Here is a 12,803-nt window from a genome sequence, read left to right as displayed (position 1 = left end):
CATTGATCATTGATTTTGTGCATCGTAACAGTATTTTATGTTGAACTGCAGCTTTTTTAAAAAAGACGGTAAAAATTCAGCTCTTCATGCAAGAAACGGTTATATATATAGTTAAAAATGGTCTAAAATAGTTTAAAAGGTGTTAAAAATGTCTAAAATGATTGGTTATGTTAATAAAAAACATCTACACAACACTTTTCCACAACGAGAAATTTCGACTTACGCGAGGAGTCTTGGAACGCAACTGTAATAGGTCTACGTAAATGCACATTAGACTCTGTAGGGACCAATTTGTAAAACCTATAATTGATAAAAACGTATAAAAGTGAAATGTATAAGCGGTGCTTGACTGTAATAAGAATTCTAGGCGGGTAAAACTGATGTTGCTGCGACCCATGAATTCGGTGCAATCATCTAGTCTATGAGTCAGTGTGAATTTTATGAACCAGTTGGGTTTTACTAGAGTCCCTATATAGAAATACTAGTGGTACCAGCACGGCTTTGACCGTAGTTGAAAATTAAATAGTCATTCGGTGCGCCTGTATATTTACAAATGATGGATGACGAATTTCTCGCCAATTGGTTATGCTCATTCGCTCTCATTCCACGTCACGATAATTTCGTAATTTACTCGTCCATCTTATGATAATTTTGCTCCGAAAAATGTTCTTAAAACTGAAATATGAACAGAACAAAATCTAATTTTCGAAAAATCGCTTCGAGGTGCACACCCCCATGCTACAAACTAACTTTGTGCCAAATTTCATGAAAATCGGCCGAACGGTCTAGGCGCTATACGCGTCACAGACATCCTACAGACATCCAGACATCCTCCGGACAGAGAGACTTTCAGTTTTATTATTAGTAAAGATAATAAAGCTGAAAGTCTCTCTGTCTGGATGTCTGGATGTCTAGATGTCCGGAGGATGTCTGGATGTCTGGATCTCTGCGACGCGCATAGCGCCTAGACCGTTCGGCCGATTTTCATGACATTTGGCACAAAGTTAGTTTGTAGCATGGGGGTGTGCACCTCGAAGCGATTTTTCGGAAATTCGATTTTGTTCTTTTTCTATTCCAATTTTAAGAACAAAATTATCATAAAATGGACGAGTAAATTACGAAATTATCATAACGTGGAACCGTAACATGGGCACAAGTCAATTGGTGAGATACGAAATTATCATAACGTGGAACTGTAACATGGGTACAAGCCAATTGGCGAGAAAATTCACCATACATTATTTATAAATATACAGGCGAACCAAAAGACCTTTTAATTTTTCTATTACAGGCAAAGCCGTGCGGGTACCACTAGTTTCAAATGAAATCCATGTTTATCATCATACATAGTTACAATGGTTTTCGTCTTCTCAAACAGTCCCTAATAATACCAGGAATTAATGCTTTATTATACGGCGGTCCTTTCTTATAGATATGTGTATTAGTAAAGATTAAAGACTCAAGGTTTTACAAGGCAGTGGTGGAAGGTTATGAACAGCCATCATGAGGTCTGCCGGTGTTTTAGGTTCATTTGAATTTAATGAGGCTTTAGATCTAAAAATAAAGACCTTTTGCACATTTTGAAGAGAAAAAAAGGGAATTCGTCATCACTCATCCTTTCCAAATTCTATCTGTTACTGGGTGTCATCAGAATTGTCGTTGTCTGTTACTGGGGGTCCGACATTTTTCTCGAAATTGAGCGAATAAAAATAGAATTAACTAATTCAGAGGATCCAGAAGCAGCCAAATGTTAGATGAGACGTAGTCGCATAAGAGAAAAATAGTTTTAAAAGTCTAAATATATTGAAAGGCTCAGAAAATTGAGTTAACCTGACAGCGAGGTCTTAAGCATGTCTGTTACTGGTGCCGTTACCCTGCATTCTTTAAAATAAAACATAAAAGCATATTTTACCTTATCTTTCCTTTACAATGCTTTGGCAAAGAAATGGAACCTGCTTTCGTAGTATTTGGACTTTTCAGAAATATAGCAGCTGCACATTCTTCAACGGCACTTTTTAATGGTGGATCAGCATCAATGTCTTCGCAGCTTTTCGTAGCCTATGGAATTTTTTAGAGAAGAACTTAAAATAATCAATCCAACGTAACTTCAAAATTGATTTTTATAAACTTACTTTTCTTTCTTAGTTTACAACTTTTTTCCCCCCGTTTTCCTCCTTTGCGGTAATCGGTTCGTGTCATGCATTAATTTTGCATAATATTTATGCACCAAAAATATTTGTAATAAATTAATTCCTTGATAAACAAAACAAAATGTCTAAAAAAAATATTTTTTTTCGACAGAAAAACATTTTAATTTGATATGTGCCTCAAATTCATTTCAAAAATTAATATTTCACAAAATTTAAAAATTCAAAATTTTTGGGACAGTGTTTTTTGAAAATATATATAAATAATTAAAATTATTGTATTTTAATGGATGCATCGAATCATCGAGTCATTTTAAAAGTAAGACATGAAGAGACAATCATCGGTTACAGCAGTTACTAAAAATGTTTAGTAAAAATTACAAAAATGTGGCCTACGTTATTTACTGTGCAGAATGATCCCCCTCTGAAAATTTGTGTTTGTATTCATTACAATTCATTTATAGTTGAACTACTTTTCAGACTTTTAGAAACACTATTTGAAAATTAATTGAATTTTTAAATGTTGCTATTTTGAAAAATATATTTTACTACGAAAATTATCCATGTTACTTATCAATTTTAAGTGCATTCAATTCTCTTTAAAATAAGTTAATATAATACAACTCCGTAGCTTCTATAAAACTTGTGAACTGTAACATCTTAAAGCAAATGTTAACAAACATTGCAAAATTGTGCTGACATTATATGCTGTAACCGTAACTACTTTTGAGCCCTGGTATTAAGCAAGATGTAACGTTCCTTCTTTTGATGTGTAAATTAAGATCTTTCAAAGCTCTTTTATAAATTTTTCACGAAATGCGGTAAAACAACATTAACGCATAACTGAACTGTAACAAAATCCCGCAAATACTAATATTAACTCCGTCAAAAGTAGCGTGCTCCCTTACCACACCACCCTCTAGTGGAATTCCACAACTTTGTCTTCAAGAACCGTGGGGAAAACAGCGGCGATCGGTACACTACGGTTTCTAGGTACTATACTTTTTATTTCTTTGGAGAAATATTTCAAACTGCAAAGGAACATTTCTTTTTTTTTTTAATGGTGTGTGCGGGAGGGAAATTCTTGTCATTCTTAGCGCGGGCATTGCTGTGCGGGTCTAGCTAATGGACCATATATTTTGCGAATTGATCGCTTTGAGCCCTATGAGACTTGAAAACTTGATGTGATACACCAAAACTGAGACCATTTTTGGATTCTAGACTCTAGAGACAAAAAATTAGTCAAAAAGTCACAGATCTAAGACAGTCAAATCGCTTTTTGCCGGTGTAATTAATTCTTTTGGCCTTTAAAAAAAAAAAAAACTGTTGAGTATCTCAAGCTAAATAATGTTAAAAATATAGATTAAAATAGATCTGTGTGAATGAAGTTTTTCTTTTTGTTTCACGACGCTAAAAAATAAATAAAAACATTGACAGATATGTTTTCGAATGAGCTAAATAACAATTATAAGTTATTCGCAATAATGTGTATTAAGAAACGTTATTTGAAACGACTAATTTCATGATTCCTAGTAGATTGTGTCGATATGCAAAAATGACTTGTCCACATACCTGATCAACAGAAATAGTTGGCACATGAGAACAACTGGTCACATCTTTCGAATCAATAATTGAGATTGAACCTAAGGATTCACATACATAAGATAAATAATTAAGCAATCAAAAATTACAGACTAAGATTATGTAAAATTATTTCAGGGTAAATAAAGGTAAATAGCTGCTGAAAATTAATTTCAGGTATAAAGTGTAAAATTTTATTTCCGGAACACAGTGATATACTAGTCCAGGATCTGAAGGGGGTTGAGCATACATGGAAAGGCTGACGCAATATTATTTCTGATTATTGTTACAGACACGATGGTGATTATGAAACCATATGTCGTCGCCCCCCTGGGTGGTCGACAACCCTGGAGGAGGGGGGAAAGCAGTGGGGGGAGCCGTTTACTTAAATACTCATAACTCGCGAGCTATTTGAGATAAAACACTGAAAAAAGTGGCAATCGACGCAACAAAACAAGGGCTTCATAAAAGCTAAATATGATTATGGACCTATCTTTGTTGGTTTCTGAGTAAAATTCCATTTTTTGCAAACAAGCAAAATTTTTGAATAAAATGCGCAAAACAAACTTTTTTGACCAAAATAAATTCCAAATCAAAATTTTTTGATTTTTTTTTTCAAATAAAGTCCTAAATATCATTATTCAGTTTGTTAAAACTATTTAAGTACTGTTAACGCGTTGAAAAACAAAATGACAGTAGCAAGCTCGAAAACTATTCGTAGTATAGTTCAGGATCTGAAGGGTGTTTTGAGCATGCATGGAAGACCTGACGCAATCCAGGATCTGAAGGGGGTTGAGCATACATGGAAAGGCTGACGCAATATTATTTCTGATTATTGTTACAGACACGATGGTGATTATGAAACCATATGTCGTCGCCCCCCTGGGTGGTCGACAACCCTGGAGGAGGGGGGAAAGCAGTGGGGGGAGCCGTTTACTTAAATACTCATAACTCGCGAGCTATTTGAGATAAAACACTGAAAAAAGTGGCAATCGACGCAACAAAACAAGGGCTTCATAAAAGCTAAATATGATTATGGACCTATCTTTGTTGGTTTCTGAGTAAAATTCCATTTTTTGCAAACAAGCAAAATTTTTGAATAAAATGCGCAAAACAAACTTTTTTGACCAAAATAAATTCCAAATCAAAATTTTTTGATTTTTTTTTTCAAATAAAGTCCTAAATATCATTATTCAGTTTGTTAAAACTATTTAAGTACTGTTAACGCGTTGAAAAACAAAATGACAGTAGCAAGCTCGAAAACTATTCGTAGTATAGTTCAGGATCTGAAGGGTGTTTTGAGCATGCATGGAAGACCTGACGCAAAATTATTTCTGATTATTGTTACAGGCACCATAGTGATTATGAAAACACATGTCGTCGTCGTCCCCCCCTCGGCGGTCGACATCCCCGGGGGAGGGGGAAAACAGTAGGGGGACGCCGTTTACTAAAACACTCATAACTCGCGAACTGTAGGAGGTAAAGCATTAAAAATGTGGCAAAAGATGCAACAGAACAAGGGCTTGAAAAACCTAAATATGTTTATAGTTCTATCTTTGTTGGTTTATAAGTAAAATTCTTTTCTTAGCAGCCATGCAAAAATTTTGAATAAAATGCAAAAAGCTTTTTTTCCAAAAATAAGTTTTTTTTTTAATTTTTTAACCGTTTAGGGAATCAATAAAATCTGAAACTTCATCATTCAGTTTGTTTAAAAAACTACTTAATTATTACCAACGTGAGCGTTAAAAAGCGAAATAGAAAATGCAAGCACTGCCTAAGTTAGCGCATTGAACAAAACGGCAGTATGCTAAGGAGAAAAAAAAAAATAGCCTTATTATCCTTATGACAAACTATTCATTCTTCAGTTTACAAACTTATTCTAATTGCAAAGTATTCAACTATGGCTTTAATTTTGTTATATACTGCTTTAAATTTGAGAGGAACTAGGGAACCAGGCCCACAGTAGTATCATATCAAATATAATTTTAATTTATTTTTGTTAATTTATATTTTCAATTTGCACAAAAGAATATTGCGGGTATTGTTTTGCGGATATTATTTTTTATAATTTACCCAACAAAGAACAATGATACAAGAAATAATATGTTCTAAATAAATATAAAAAATTGGAAGAATCTTTGAGCTTTTATGAAAATTAATATAAATATAAAATTATACTACAGTTTTACTACAGTTACACTACAGTTTAAAAAAAAATAATTAAATAAAATTAGTAAAATAATGCGTATTAAAAAATAATTGCAGAATATCAATATGCATGCATAAAGCATTAATATATCAGAAATTCTGAAAGCTGGATCATACTCTCTTTTGTTGACTTGTAATTGTTCTGTTGAATCGTTCTCTTCCGAGTATTTTGTAGTTTATGGGTTTTTGCTTTAGTCTTAATAGCACAGTATTTACAGCAAGATGAATTATTAACAAAACATTTACAAGATTATTTACAGTTCTTGCCTGCGCAGAGTGGTATTAAACTCTCTGGTAACACTGGCTGCATCATAAGGTGTGGGACTTTATTGTTTTCATTTCATCCAAGTGAAACCCAAACTTGGTTACATCTAAAGACACTGCTAAGGTACAGGGGAATTGATTTAATAGTACTACTTCTACAATAGAGCAATACTTCTTATCACATGTTGGAAAGAATTGCAGGATTATGGTAGAGAGCTGATATCATATTTATTTCTGATGGAAATGATAAGAAATTATTGTGTGTAATGGTAGCATTCGCAAGAAATACCTATTTTCTTGACAATTTTTTAATACTACAGCTTCTAACAGTTGAAATTCTGAAGCACTCAGATATTGTTTTAATGACAACTCTAGTGTACAAAAAACAGTTTCCGACTTTTTTGGTGAAGTGAAAGCATACTTTTTTGTTCCTATTTTACTTGTTGAATCGCAGTCAGAAAATGCATCAAAAGCTTGTAAAATTTTAGATGTTTTTTTTTCCGTAAGTGCTTTTGAAGATAGATGCCATCCTAAAGCTCTTTTCCTTTACACCAGCACATGAAATGGCAACCTCTGTTCCTTTAACAAAGATTGCCAATAAGAATTCATTAGTTTCTGATCTATAAACTATTAGTTACTTTTTCCCCTATTTAGCACTGAACAATATGTAGGAAGATAGATTCTGTTGCGTGCTTCGTCCTGGTTGAACTCGGGCATTTCAGAGAAATTTATTATTTGACTCTCAGATTTTAAATAATATTCATTTTCGTTTTCAGAGTTACCAGGCACCAGAAGCTGATTGGATGCAGGAACGGGTATGTTACATATTACATACTCTGAAATGTACTTTTAAAGGTTCTTTTTATTTTCAGGAATGGCTATGACACGAAACCACTGGTTTGGTACATAGTGATTTTTTCATAAGGGAAGTAGACTTTCCTGAACTTCTGGTTTTGAAGTTATGAAAACGACAGTGAGATGTACCGATCGTGTTTAAGGTCCACTCGTGTAATTTGACTATTGGAGAGAAAATTTCATTATTTTTCATTTGGAGACCTGCAAAAACTTTGCTGCATTTGAAAGTAGTGTTTGGGACATTATGGACCAGAGTCATTCCATTGATAACTTGAACTTTGTTCTTAAAATAGAGTGCTTCTTCTAGTGTTTTGCTGCAAGAAGTATCATTTTCAATTACATTCACGAAATCGGACCTCTCACTTTGCTTCAGTGAACCATTCTGATGAACCTAACCTAGCACTGGGCTTATTGTATGGGAATGATTTTTAGCTGTACTAATATCACTTTTGAGCTAACGTTTCCCAGGTTAAATTTTTTTTTTTTTTTTTTGTTTTCTTTTGCTGTTTTGCAGTCGCTATTGAAGATATTGCCATTGCAGGACTTCTCTGGATAAGAGACTATTCACATTTTCTTTAACGTTCCACTGAAATTTTGATGCTGCTTATGTGGCAATAGCCTCGCTCACTATGTTTCATAACTCAGATGTAAAATCTGCAAAAGGGTTATCCTGATCATTTATCCTTTCCGTAATTACTTCGTACTTGCAAACTTGCATGTTTTAATTTTTTAAAAAGTGCCATTGTGACCCATACCAAGCAGCTATAATGCGTTAAAGATTAAATAATTAAGTAATTACTTAACTGGGACATTGTTTTGATAATATTACGAAATAAAACCGCCAAAACAGGAGAGCCACAAAATTTATTTTGGTTTATGTTGAGTCTTCAAGGTACATTCCGCAAACTTTTTTTTTCTTTTTGTGAATTACCTCAAATGCTTTTTGAGCTTGCTTTTATTTCACTTTTCAACGCTTTGATAGTAATTAAGTAATTTTAAACAAACTGGCTAATGATGTTTCAGATTTTATTGGTTCTCTAAACAGTTAAATAATTTTGATAATTTGAAAAAAAAAATGCGTATTTTATTCAAAATTTTTGCTTGTTTGCGAAAAATAGAATTTTACTCAGAAATTAACAAAGATATGATCATAGTCATATTGAGCTTTTATGAAGCCCTTGTTTTGCTGCGACGATTGCCACTTTTCAGTGTTTTATTTCAAATAGTTCGCGAGTTATGAGTGTTTTAGCAAACGGCTCCCCCCACTGCTTTCCCCCCTCCCCCGGGGTGATCGACTACCCAGGGGGGCGACGACATGTGGTTTCATAATCACTATAGTGCCTGTGACGTTAATCAGAAATCATTTTGCGTCAGGTCTTCCATGCATGCTCAAAACCCCCTTCCGATCCTGAACTATACTGCAAATAGTGTTCAAGCATGCTACTGTCATTTTGTTTTTCAACGCGTTAACAGTACTTAAATAGTTTTAACAAACTGAATAATGATATTTAAGACTTTATTTGAAAAATAAAAATAAAAAATTTTTGATTTGGAATTTCTTTTGGTCAAAAAAAGTTTGTTTTGCGCCTTTTATTCAAAAATTTTGCTTGTTTGCAAAAAATGGAATTTTACTCAGAAACCAACAAAGATAGGTCCATAATTATATTTAGCTTTTATGAAGCCCTTGCTTTGTGGCGTCGATTGCCACTTTTTTCAGTGTTTTATCTCAAATAGTTCGCGAGTTATGAGTATTTTAGTAAACGACTCCCCCACTGCTTTCCCCCCTCCCCCGGGGTTGTCGACCACCCAGGGGGGCGACGACATGTGGTTTCATAATCACCATCGTGCCTGTAACAATAATCAGAAATAATATTGCGTCAGCCTTTCCATGTATGCTCAACCCCCTTCAGATCCCGGTCTATACTATATAGATATAAAGAATTTATAACTGGACTATATAGTAATATATTTACTTCTACTTATGTTAATGTATTTCAAATATTTCGGCCATTCGGAAGTAGAGGACCATAATACGAAGAAATGAAATTTTACACATGAAGCGTTTGAAATTTAACTATTCAAGAAATTTGCTGTGAGAAAAGTCAATTTGCTCTGCTCTCCAGTGGTTAATATTAAAATAAAAAAACCTCATTATTTTCCAAAGAAAACAACATTTAAAGCCATTTAAGCAAAAAACAAGAAGTTCCGTCTAGAACTAGACGAGCCTACTTTCCCGTATACCCATACTACTTTCTAGTACCTGATCAATATTCTCAAAAATAGCTAAAATCGCAAATTTTTTCAAACATATTTTTTTAAATATTTTAAGCTGATTTCTAGGAATAAAATATTCCTTACTTTTCTTCAAAAAAAACGAACAAATAAAATAGAAGAACCTTTTAAACAAAGCAGCTAATACACTTCTTTCCATTAAAAAAAAATTTTAACAGCTTTCAAAACGAAAAAATAATAATAAGTTCATTACAATAAATACATCATATAAAAAAAATCGTTTCTTTTTCCCCTGTTGCCGAAAATAATTTTTTAAACGAATTAATGCACTTACCAAAATAAAAAAAAAACAATAAAATGTCAACTTAAAGAAATAATTTTCATTGTCAAAAAAAAAAAAAAAAAATCGTCTGCGCATATTTTTCGAGTTTATTCACCGAAAACTAAATACCTAAATTAAAACTTTAGCGTGAAAATAAAAACAAATCATATCAACAATAATTATTTCACAGTTAAAACCACAGCAGCGGAGTCGGAGTCAATCTCATTTTGGGATAAAAGAGTCGGTGTCGAATATCCAAGAATCGGAGTCGGTCATTTGTCCTCCGTGTATAAATGTTTGCCAAAGCTACGAAGTCAGAGTCGAAGTCGGGGAGTCGGAGTCTGATTAATTGTCGGGAACAGGAGTCAGAGTCAGTGTCAGGTCCCCCTAAATTCTCGGAGTCGGAGTCGGGAGTAGGTCGTCAAGAGCTATTTCCAACAAAGTTTGTTTGAAGTAAATCCGCCTTCAAGTACGGAATCTACATTGACTTTCAGTTTCCCCGTAGGCACTAATGTTAAGGGATTTGAACTGTTCAAAATTGAACGGAAAATTGTTCAAATCAAAAAGATATCTTATATACAAGTTTTTTATCAAAAGCTTTTTCCTACAAAGTTTGTTTGAAGCAAATTCGCCTCACAGTTCCGAATTGCTTTGAATTTCCCCGTAGGCGCTAATGTTAAGTTTTTTTGAACTGTTCAAAATTGAACAAAAAATAGCTCAAATCAAAAAGTGAAATATGGGAATGAGGTGTCCTCGCCGAGATCTTTCGAACAAAAAAAAGTTTGTTCGAATCGGACTATTCATTCAAAAGTTATTAGGGGGGGACAGACAGACAGACCGACAGACAGACCGACAGACAGACCGACAGACAGACAGACCGACAGACAGACAGACAGACAGACAGACCGACAGACATTTTTCCCCATCTCAATACCCTACTTTCCAATTTTTAATTTTTCAATATTTATTTAATTATTTTATTTATTTTTGACTTTTTTTTGTTTTTCACGATATTTTTAAGATGCATTAAGCCTTCTTTCATGCTTTTTTCTTCTTTTTCTGACTTTTACTGGGAAAGTAGGCTAAAAAAAGAAAATTAAAAATTTGTATTGTGGCACTCTTCTTCCAAACAAGCGATTTATACACAATTGTCACCATGCATACAGTGGCTCCCAAAAGTGTTCGTACACCTACGACTTTCAATGAAATAGACCCTTATCCATTGGTTAGAATTAATATTTCGGAATATGTATTTTATTATAAGATCTATGATCTATTTTTAACAAAACCACATGAAAATTTTTAATAAAATATTAAGACAATTTTTTAAAATCAAAAACCAAAAAGTGCAGGAAATTTTATCTCACAAAAGTCTTCGTACACTTTGAAAAAATGTCAAAAAATTAGAAAATAATCTAACTTTTTGCTAAGTTATTATTTAGTAGAATATCATGCAGTAGCAACTACAGCTTTTAAACGTCAGGGAATAGATTTCATTGTTTTTTCTTTCTTTTTTTGTGCGATTTCTGAGTAAGCGTTCAGCCGCACTTCGAACTAGTGATGTGCCGGATCGTTTAAAAAGTAGATCCGCGGATACGGATACGGATCATTAGCGCCAAGATCCGCGGATACGGATCTCAACATTTTTTTTTTTAACCCAATTCAACTATCCAAGTGTAAAATTTGTTACGGAAGGTATTCCCGTCAGAATAATGGCAGTTTCTTCAGAAAATGTCAACTGCGACAAAAATAAAATCAATACTATGATTTAATCTTTAAAGAAATCTCTGTTAAAATTGAGGGAGAGTTGGAAGGAATGGGTCAGCGCTGCATTAATGCTTAGATGGAATGTGAAAAATTATTTCTAGCTGACTCGGTAGATGTAGGATACAGGAGCAAGAGCGTAAAGCTGCTACTGGACAGGCTAGAAAAAAAATTTCCCATTTTATTTCAGCACAAATGCAGCGCTGACCCATACCACCGAACTTCTCCCACCGACGAAATACAGAGCCGGGAAGACCTTTACAAACAGTAAATAGAGAATTTAGTCTCACTTTTTTTAAAGGATGCCGAGAAAAACAAAAATGAAGAATAGCAGAAACCCCGAATCAATAACAAAAACTAATATTAAATTTAAAAAAAACAAAACCTGTACCAGAGAGCCGACCTCAAAATAAGATGAATTTCGCGTGTCAGAACACACATTTGTTAACAAATATGAACTGACAGCAGATAAAATTTTTAAATCATTGAGCTTTTTCTCCTTATCTTCCGACTATGAAATCGCTACCAATCACGCGTATAAAGACTTAGAATTGCATTTAAAATTTACTTAACAAGATTATAGCTCCTATTGTATATAAATTAAAAGTTTCAAATAAATATGAAACGCAGAAAAATTCGTTTTTTCAATTAGGGCCAACATTTTTAACGTACGGGTAAATTTTTACTACCATAATTGTGAAAAACGCTAAATCGGTTTTTAATTAATATCTTCGGTAATTAAAGTTCTACAAAAACGAGGCCAAGCTAAGGACACTTTCGATCAAGTCACCTTTTGAACGAAAAATGAACTATCCAAATCGGTTCATCTGTTTCAGAGCTACGATGCCACAAAAAGACACAAAGATACACACTTCCACACTTTTAAAACTTATTTCCCCTTCCTTTTTCCAACGGGGGGGGGGATACAAATTGGCTTCTGAAATGATACCTTATAATTTACATAGGGAATAAAACCTAATTTAAGCGGAATTTAAGAGTTTTTTATTCAAATATTTAATATTATTTAGAATAGAAATGATCCGTTTAAGATCCGTCAAAAAAGTAACGGATACGGATACAGATCTTTATTTTCCCTCGGATATCCGCGGATACGGATACCCGGAACATCACTACTCCGAACCTTACTGTTTCTAGTTCGCTTTTCGTTTCAATGATGTATTTTCGTAATCTAGCCACCAGATATCTCCAAATATGTTCCATTAAATTTAAATCTGGCGATTGAGGAGATATTTCTAAACTTAAGGACAATTTTTGAGGCGTCAAACGCAAACGTGTGCTTCTTATCGTTATCTTGATTTAAAAAAAAAAAAAAAAAAAAAAAGTTGTTCCCAATTACCAAATTTTGGGCTGAGAGTTTAAAATTGTCTTTTAAAATATTTAAATGAACAGCATAATTTATTATTTCATCA

General features: G+C 33.5%; 1 protein-coding gene across 3 annotated transcripts in view; it reads right to left on the bottom strand.

Annotated features, from left to right (window-relative positions):
- The window catches only part of LOC129216161 (myosin light chain kinase, smooth muscle-like), a 97,638-nt gene that overhangs the window by 48,039 nt on the left and 36,796 nt on the right, over positions 1-12,803 (bottom strand). For all 3 annotated transcript variants that reach the window (XM_054850329.1, XM_054850328.1, XM_054850330.1), the window contains 2 exons: positions 3,720-3,790; positions 1,913-2,058 (listed from right to left, as the gene is read on the bottom strand). In XM_054850329.1, the coding sequence (XP_054706304.1) occupies positions 1,913-2,058; positions 3,720-3,790 (217 nt within the window). The remainder of the gene's footprint in view (positions 1-1,912; positions 2,059-3,719; positions 3,791-12,803) is intronic.

Source organism: Uloborus diversus, chromosome 2, assembly GCF_026930045.1.
Source record: "Uloborus diversus isolate 005 chromosome 2, Udiv.v.3.1, whole genome shotgun sequence".
NCBI lineage: Eukaryota > Metazoa > Arthropoda > Arachnida > Araneae > Uloboridae > Uloborus > Uloborus diversus.
The sequence above is the reverse complement of the archived record's forward strand: the minus strand, read 5'-3'. Positions and strand labels throughout refer to the sequence as shown.